The following is a 9,282-nucleotide window of genomic DNA, read 5'->3' as shown; positions in this document are numbered from 1 at the left end:
AACCTTTTTGGGATGGATGGAGGGAGTATTAAATAATTGCCGTCTCCAGTTCTACACCAGGTCTTGATAGTATGCCGACCACAAGATACATACGTACATACGAAACGCGGCTGGACCACGACGAGCTACTGCGTGTGTTGATCGACATTGACAAGGCATTTCTTGTGTCATCGTCATGCCTTACGGTTCACCACCCAAAAGGTGAACGCCCTAGCACAACTTGTCCTTAATTCAGCACTACATATGTCTATGTAGTACTCACCACTCTGGCAGGCTTGCAAAGTTAACACGAACCAACTGGTCCTACTCCTGAGCATGCCGTTAAGAGTAGCTGAATATATATCATCGTTAAGACAGGAACCGCCTAACCAAACAGAAGCCACTAATAGAAAGAGACAGGCTGATTTACATATTTTTTACATACATTGTACATCCATGCCATGTCGCAGAGTTCACCTCCACATCACCCAAAGAAAAAAAATATGTAAACAGTTGCTGCAAAGTTTTGCAGGCTGATGGTTCTCTGCAAGCAAACCCTTGCCGGCAAGATAAGCAACAAACGGTTTGATGAAGTCAACATGCACACCCAAGCATGCACAACTTGACAAGCCTGGACACATCATTCAACTGTTTCATCGGCTGCGTTTGCTTGTCCCTGTATGCGGCCGGTCGATCCTAGTCTCTGCTCGGTAAAATTTCTGATGAACCGCATCACCTTTTGATCGGAGGCGTGAAAGGAAAAGGTTTGGTAAATGCGCATGCATGATCAGGCTAACTAACAAACTAGGGGTCGTAACTTGGAACTGACTGGCCGTTTTACCACGTGAAGGATCGGAACACCTTTTTGATCCATCAAGATGATGATGATGATGATGATGATGATGATGATGATGATCTGTGCTGAGTGGTCGATGATGATGATGACTGTTCGATCGTTATCCGTTGTTACTGTTCAATTACCCGAACCGTGCTTTCTATCACACGAGGAACTATAGCACTTTCCCTTTTCTTTGCGTAAGACCTTTCCTTTTACTACGATGAGTGCTAATTTAGTTTACGGCGATGTTGTTACGGCTGTATTTGTAATGCCTGATGATTTTCCCCATTATTCGTCGACAAGAGATTATGCGATGAAGTTGTATTCGCTTTGGTGGTTCTTCTGTAAGAACCAGGAGCTGTAATAAGGAGAGCTGGGTGCCTGCATGGTTCTCTGCTTTCCATAGAGGACGAGTTGGTTAATTAAGCTGGTGCTTAAAGTTTTATTAGGTGTTCTTTTCATGCCCTAGTGCAAGTTTTTCTTGTTACAAGGCAGATCAACTATATGTCTTTTCCACAGAAACTGTCTTTCGAGCTTACAAAAAATATGAATTTGATGTGTCGACCAATAGATGGCATTTTCAAAGAGTGACATTTGCCCCCCTTTAATTTTTTTCTCGATGGATGATGCAAGGAGATTGAGAGTGAGATCTAGCCAGAGGGCTTTAGGTTGGAACAGAGCATTATTCCCCGCATCCATCGCAAGGTAGGTATGTGGTTGTTCCTTTATAGGTCCATGGTTTACCTACTAAGTATCTTGCCATCCCTTGTGGGGCAAGGCTTTGTTTCCGCTTTGCTATCCCCCCGAACACTCGTTCATGGGTATCATTATACTACATTTAACTGCTCAACAATTTATGATGCAGTATTTTATGATACAGTAAAATTGGTATTTTTTTCCTAGTTTAACTGGTGAAAAAGAAAATGGCGTGACCATAGGAGGTGACTTTCCTGGAAGACGATGAGTGACCATTTTTCTTGCTAGATTTGCATAGAGATGTTTGTTTATTTTGGCAGAGAGACAAACCGGAGACAACTTCATACAACTGGGGACTTTGTAATTGTGATATATGATATATTCCTCGGTGAAATGATTGGTCTGCCACTTGCTAAGCAGACCGTACGCTCAATTAACCGGTCTTCCAAGTACTTGAGATTGTGATGATTATCAAACAGGACAAGCCAATTATCTACTTACCCACGTTTTCTTACTGATGATGATCTGACTGACAGCAGCGGCACCAAAAAGTGGCTTTAGGCTGTGCAAAGGAAGGCACTGACCCGATCAAAGCAGCGAGCGGGTCAAAGCAGTACATCCACGTGGGTAATCGCCTTCATTGGTTACCGCCACCACTGCTGATTAACGGGCACAGCTGACCAAATGGGCAATGCTGCTTAATTACCACTAGATAGATGGTCCATCAGGAAACACAATTTTCGCAATCGCCCACATCAACGGCCGACGTGTCGCCATCTGAGACGACGTATGCACGCGCGCTCTGGGGCAGAAGTAAACCTTGCCTTCTTCCTCTGAATTACTGTCCAGTTTGTCTGAGACAAGAAGTTAACCACAGGATCTGCAGTGACCAATGCAATCCGTATGTAACATTTGAGAACTTTGAGAGACCACGAGTGAGCAACTAGTCTCACTTAGATTTGTTTTTTGAGCAACTAGTCTCACTTACATAGATTTTTTTGAGCAACTAGTCTCACTTACATAGATTTTTTTGAGCAACTGGTCTCACTTACATAGTTTTTTTTTGAGCAACTAATCTCACTTACATAGTTTTTATTTTTTGAGCAACTAGTCTCACTTAGATAGTTTTTTTTGAGCAACTAATCCGACTTAGATAGTTAACTGGTCAAAATCAAAATCCTGTCCGGTTGGTCAGCCCATGTCAAGGAGCAGTGTTCTTTCTGATGAGTAGGAATTGATTAGGTCCCTCCTTTCCACACCTCCCAAAAGCCGCACAGTTTCATGGGTCTTGCATGTTTTAAACTGATTAATTAATGTTTGATTAGTTTTGTGCAGCAGCAAAAGTCTCAGTTTGACATGCGTTGGTGCCTGGTCAGACTCACAATGCCCAGTTGACCACCACGCGCTGCAGCCATCATATGGGTTGTGCTCTCGGGCATGGTACTTTTTTCATGGGTTAGGTAAATCTTTGTGCATGTCACCGTACACTTGTGGACACCATTGCATAGGTGGCCTGTTGCTAAGAGTCCTGAGGATCCAGGTCTCCTGGCACACATCAACCTTTTCAGGTGGATGCAGATCGAGTTAGCTTAATCCTAGTTAATTAGTTTGTGGTGAAGCATCAACTTTTAGTTGGTTAATTTGTTTCTGACTTTGCTTTCTGCCTACATTCTGGTTTAGCTGAGGAATATTTAGGAGAATCTGGAAATAACGAGCATTTGTATATTATTAAGCAGTGAGATGCAACGCCACCAAAATCTGATCATGCCTAATAAATCTTGACAATAGGTTCATTTTTCTTGTATAATGAAGGGCCTTTCTAGAGCCAAGCTGAAGTGTTCCATCTCTTCTTCATGCAATTAGTTCGTTGGCTAGTTCAGTTAATTAGTGGGTAAGGGGTAGATGCACACATACGTATGAAATGAAAGAAATGAAAGCCAGCGTGGACCTGGTGTTGAACGAATTATCCGTAGCCCATTTGTCATCTGCCGTGAACGCATGCATGCATGGTCATGTCGAAATCTCACCCGACCAGAAAGCGAGATCCAGGTCACGTATGCATGCACGTATCATTCTTACACTTGGAAGTTTCTCGGAAGGCCATTAATTCCGAGCTTGGATGCAAGGTACGCACACATGCGGTTGGCGTGAAAAACGCTCTTATATTATGGGACAGAGGTAGTATTTTTTTTTCATCAACTTGGAAACAATCTGACAGTGATGATATAAAAAACTGCCCATCAACACAGTATCATATAAACTAACACTAATATTGATTGTACGTTCATTAACGTGGCCCCGGCCTTCTGCTTAACTTGAAAGAGAAATTAAAACTGCCCAAACTGTTCACGGGGCAAAGTGATAGCCATTGCAAGAAAACAGGTTTAAGCACTCTAACAGCTCTAACCACTGTGTCAAATCGGAAAAGCCCGCGAGCTTTTCGAGGATAAAGCGAGCTTATCTGCTAATCAAAAGGGTATGCTATATGCTAATTAAGCTATAGGTTGTGAGCATAGAGGACCGACCAGTCAGAGCAGTGCATGCATATACAGGTGCAAGGCGAAGCTGAGGCGGGTCAATGGCTTGTGGTGCCCGGAAACGAGCCCCCTACCTACTGTCTAACCAATTCCGTGACTTATATGGTCCATGACCAAGAGAAAAACATATTCATATATACACATAGAAAAGCATATTATTGTCGAGTAATGTGAGGCTGCGGGCATCCATCAAGTAGCTGTGGTTTTAACTAAAAGTGCACTCAAGCAGCTAGCTGCCGATGATGGATATTTTTTGCGTCCACTGCCCCATCAATCACGAAAAGGAATCTAACTAAGCTAGCTAATTAGATAGGAACGCACACACATGAACAAGACATGTCACAAACTGCCCCGAGGACACGCACCGGTGATCGACATGGATGTTTAGTTAGTTCTTCTTTTGCTTTGATTGATTTGCGCGTCAAAACTACTGCCACATGGAAAACTAAATGAATTGATTGATGAGCTTTGATATTGGTAATGGATTAGCTAAGCTTGATCAATTAGAGTACCATAAGTCCTAGTATCAAGTTGAATCTGGTTAACCATGGATTAGCTAGATAGATTGATGAAGATAGTGTTTCTTTTGCCTTGATTTTCGTGCTGGGTCGTCATTGATAGTGTGGAGAACTTCTAGAAGATTAATGAGGTAACTTTCTCCACTTTGACAAGCTAGAGCTTGAGCGCTACACGTCCTTGTCCAACTCCAACTAACTCATTTTATAGTGTTATACCGTTTGCATGCTATCATATATATGCATGCATGTCCCCTGCTGGTTAATTTCAGTAGTACAAGTGATGTGTGTGTCTGCTAGTCAATCCTCATCCAACAAGTAACCTCGTTCTGGCTGAGAAGACCCCACACTCAGAGGAATTAATCAAAGCTAGCTATATAGAGCAAACATTCTAAATTTTCTTGAAGCTATATATTATGCATGCAATTGTCTTTCTTAATTAGTTAGAACATATATATGGTTTAATTGAAACATGAAAGTGAACTTATCTTCTACTATTTATGTACAATACCCTAATTCAAAATGGAAAGCCTACAGTGCAGACTATGTATTCTCTAATTAGATAATTAAAATACAGTAGTCCATATGATGCAAATTTGACTATCAACCATATGTGTGTAGCCATACAATTATTGTCGCAAAGTACATACAGAGATTGATCACAGTGAAGACTAATGTTGGACTCTCAAGACCAACATCGTGGGATTAAAATATAATCAGAATCCAATCAAATGACGACCCGAGTTTAGCTTCTTCACGCAAGAGAAAGTTCAAACAAATTAACTAAACCCTGCGTCATTATGCAAGACCAAAGGAATAAAGACGATGATTATATAGTCACACTCACACACACATACTTTGCTGTCTGGAAAAAAGAAGCTGCTTTCAATTTATGTCACAAGCTAGTTATTACATATATTCCCCACCTCATAAAAAAAGGAAACAACAAAGAAACTAATTAAACAAAAATGAACATTAATTGCTGTGAGTGTGTACATATATGTATATGTCCTTCTGTTCTTTTTTGTACATGACTAAAAGTGTGGACTAAACCACCTTTGCCCCCCTATCAACAAACAAACTTCACATCTTCGGTATTGATCGACCGAAGTGCATCCAATCCAAGAATTAATAGTCTCAGTCTCCTCCTGATTATTTTTGGCATCCTTGATCATATCTCTTCTATCTACCCATCACAGCTCACTTGAGTTCAGCCATGACATTTGGCTGCATAAAAATAAATAAGAGAATTAGTCATTTCAGCTATAAGTATTGTGTCAATTAATTCCCTGGTAAAATGACCTAGCTAGTTCAACTTCAACTATAAAATAAATTAGGATTAAGGAAAAGGCACAGATAATATTTAAGAAATATATGAGCAAAAATTATTTGGGTGGATGGAAAAGTGACATGCATGCATGGGCGTTTTTTTCTTTTTGATAGAAAGTTGATGGAATGGGAGCAGGTACTCACTCTAGCAAATCCTTCCAGCTACCGTCCGTGTTGAGGTCATCCATCAGGTTCAGGCTCTCCAGCCCGTCGAACGGGCTCGACGCCGGCGTCTGCTCGCACGACACACCGCCGCCGCCATTGTTGTTGCAGTCCCGGTCGTTGGCCACCATTGGGCGCGGTGGCGCCACCGCGTCCACGGTCACGTTGCTCCCGCTCGCCCCGCCGTGGCACCCGAGCTCCGTCGAGCTCAGCCCGTCCCCGGCGCCGAAGCTGTCGAACATGCCGCTGATGTTGTGCATGCCGCTCGCCGGCGCGGAGTTGGTCAGCGCCGGTAGGTTATTCATGCCGTCCCACTGGCACTGCTGCAGCAGCATGCTCTGGTCGACTCCGCCGGCGCCGTTCTGCCCGCCGTTACTGGCGGCGAGGAGTGCCATGAGGTTGTCCATGCCGGGCGCGAGCGCGGGCACGGCGGCGGTGGTGAGCGCGCGCACGAGCCCCTGAAGCAGCTGGAACTTGGCGGCGTCGGCCTGCAGCCTGAGCGCGTTCATGTCCCAAGCGCCCGTGGCCGAGCCGGCGCCGCCGAAGTTACCGGCTGCCGCGAGGAGGCCCGGGAGCCCGGCGAGCAGGCTGAGGTCGGTGCGCGGGCGGTGCGTGACGGGGTCGATGCCCATGCCGAGCAGCTTCTTGCGCAGGTGCGTGTTCCAGTAGTTCTTGATCTCGTTGTCCGTCCTCCCCGGCAGCTTCGTAGCAATCGACGACCACCTGAACCAACACCATCAGTCACCGGCGCCGGAGTCGGAGAAGAAGACACAAACAATAGACACGGGACTTACTTGTTGCCGAGGAGGGAGTGGAGGTGGATGATGAGCTTCTCCTCGTCTTCGGTGAAGCGGCCGCGCTTGATGTCGGGGCGGAGGTAGTTGGTCCAGCGGAGGCGGCAGCTCTTGCCGCAGCGGTTGAGGCCGGCGAGCTTGGGCAGGCGGCGCCAGCTGCCGTGGCCCTTCTCCTGGATGTAGTCCACCAGCAGCTTGTCCTCCTCGGGCGTCCACGGGCCCTTCTTCACGCCCGCCTCCCCGTCGCAGCACGGCGACCGCCCCATCGCGTAGCTTGAGCTTCTTCTCTTTCTTTGTCTGCGAGGCTTAGCTTGCCGGAGAGAGGCGTAGCTAGCAATGGCCGGCGGAGGAGTTGGGTTTTTGAGGTTTCGTTGGGGTGGATAGGAGGGGGTTTTATAGGGAAGGGTTTAGAGGGGCCGGGTGGGATGATGCGTGCATGGCGGCATGGAATGCTAAAAAGGAAGTCTTTGTGTGCGGGAGACGCAGCCTCCTCTCTCTCACCTCTCTCTACCCTCTCTGTTTCTCACTCTATCTTTCTCTCTCTAGCGACCTCTCTGCTTCTCTCTCTAGTGACCTCTGTGTTTCTCTCTCTAAATCTCTAAATCTCTCTCTCTCTCTCCGTCTGTCTCTCTCTGACTTTTTTGGCAATGGACCGAATCAGTTTGCTTAAGCAGGTACGTTGTTTAATTAGATATATATATGATGGCGTACGTGTGTGTTGTCTTGTTGCCTCTTGTTGTTTTTCCCTACGTGCGTATACTGCATGAGCAAGTGGTGGATGGATCAAGTATACGTATTGCGTATATGCATGCATGCGTGATGCATGCATAATATGCATGAGCAAGTGAACTAGAATTAGTTGTTTATTGGCCGTTATGAGAATCACATAGTTGTATAAGTTATGCTGATCTAAATGAATATCTTGATGTCGAATACTCCCATATTGATCAAATCTAAGAAAGCTACATTTTTTTAAACATGTTCACATGTGGAGGAGCTGAGCGGCGGGACGAATACAAGAGGAGGAAGAAGGAGCGAGGAAGAAAGTATAAGGAAGAAAAATGGAGGAACAAGGAGGCAAAGCGTGGAGGCAAAATGGCATTGGCGACAACAATGGGGCGGGTATGTGGAGGAAGACGATCGACGATGATCTGGCCCTAGGCCCACAGTGCAGCTAGCCGGCGCGATATAGCGGCATTCGCGGATCTATAGAGCCCACAAGTACAGGAAGCGTGTGTGCACGCGCGCTAGCACGTACGGGGCGAAGTTTAATTCTTCGTCGCATAGAGAAAAATCCGGTCGCAAGAGACCGCGGTACATGTGACAACCTCCGAGTTGTTTTGATGTAACCTTTTCTTTTAAGAAAGATCTTCGTGCTCCATGTGCGTTTCAGTTTCTCCGCTCATTAAGGACATGTACTATTACTAACATGCATGTTAATTTCTTCTATTAAGAAAGCAAAACATATCGGTTTTTGCACGTACGATATTGATATGAAACGACATATGATCACCATCATCATGAATATATCCACTGTACACACCATAGACACATAGAAGTACCAAATATATTTGAGACGACAGGTGCACTGTTAAAAACAAGAGGCCTTGTGCCTGGGCGGCACGTGTGCAGGAGGCAGAGGGGAGTTAGGTCCGGATGACCTGACACGTCTGGACTTTGGGCTCCAAGCAAGGAGCAACCAAGAAGGAACTACCTGCTGCCTGTTCCCCTCCCTTCATTTTCCCTCGTGTCACGTAAATCAATTTGGTGCACCTCATCAGCCGCCGCCTCATCATAGGCCTATTAGGGTGGCCTGGTGGGGCCCACCTGAGCTACCTCTGCAAGAAGTGGGTCCCACCTTGCAGCCACCTAGCTTGCTGGATGGATGGATGCTGTCTGGTGTCTGATGACTGGCAATGGCCCAGCTGGCCTAATTAAGCTTGCCGAGGGATGAGCAGCTAATTAGGTAGTTTGCTCGGATTAGTTAATTGGAAGAACATACTAGTGGTATGTACATGTGTATGTGAATGGTTGACTTGGCAAATGGATTTGGTGATTTGGTTTATTAGTTTAGCTTCGTATGGATGAGGGTGTTTTGAGTGGACAGTCTAGTGAGCGGTCACATATGTGTCCACAAGGCCAACACATACAAGAATGGCTTTTCCGTTAAAATTAGCTCAGATGTTGTTGAGCCATTTTTTAATGATAAAACTCAATTTCTACATATAATTGATTTGGCTATAAGAAAGTAGGAAGCCAATTGCATACATGAAGTGTTTTTTTTAATATGGAAGAATAGGCTAATGATGTCTTTGGCACGCAATAATGCGGAAGAAAAGTGAGCATTCACCAACATATTCCAATCCTTAAGTGTGCGAATTTTGTAATAAAGTGGACAACATGGTTGTGCCTATTTTGTGCTTGTTAGACAT

The 9,282-nt window shown here is 45.1% G+C and overlaps 1 protein-coding gene across 1 annotated transcript; it reads right to left on the bottom strand.

Moving 5' to 3' along the window:
* Positions 1-5,449: 5,449 nt before the first annotated feature.
* On the bottom strand, positions 5,450-7,220 carry LOC119288205 (transcription factor MYB53-like). The gene is made up of 3 exons (XM_037567841.1): positions 6,851-7,220; positions 6,039-6,779; positions 5,450-5,792 (listed from the first exon to the last, which is right to left on the bottom strand). The coding sequence occupies exons 1-3, from the start codon at positions 7,114-7,116 to the stop codon at positions 5,759-5,761; spliced, it is 1,041 nt and encodes a 346-aa protein (XP_037423738.1). The 5' UTR covers positions 7,117-7,220; the 3' UTR covers positions 5,450-5,758.
* Between the last annotated feature and the right edge of the window lie 2,062 nt (positions 7,221-9,282).

Source organism: Triticum dicoccoides, chromosome 4A (genome assembly GCF_002162155.2).
Source record: "Triticum dicoccoides isolate Atlit2015 ecotype Zavitan chromosome 4A, WEW_v2.0, whole genome shotgun sequence".
Lineage (NCBI taxonomy): Eukaryota > Viridiplantae > Streptophyta > Magnoliopsida > Poales > Poaceae > Triticum > Triticum dicoccoides.
This window is presented reverse-complemented; position numbering and strand designations above follow the sequence as displayed.

Bases quoted from the DNA above. Each gene is read 5' to 3' on its own strand.
- LOC119288205 (XM_037567841.1), bottom strand. From the start codon at position 7,116: ATGGGGCGGTCGCCGTGCTGCGACGGGGAGGCGGGCGTGAAGAAGGGC. The intron at 6,780-6,850 runs GTAAGTCCCGTG...GTGTTGGTTCAG, and splicing joins CACTCCCTCCTCGGCAACAA to GTGGTCGTCGATTGCTACGA. The intron at 5,793-6,038 runs GTGAGTACCTGC...ATTTTTATGCAG, and splicing joins AGCTGGAAGGATTTGCTAGA to CCAAATGTCATGGCTGAACT.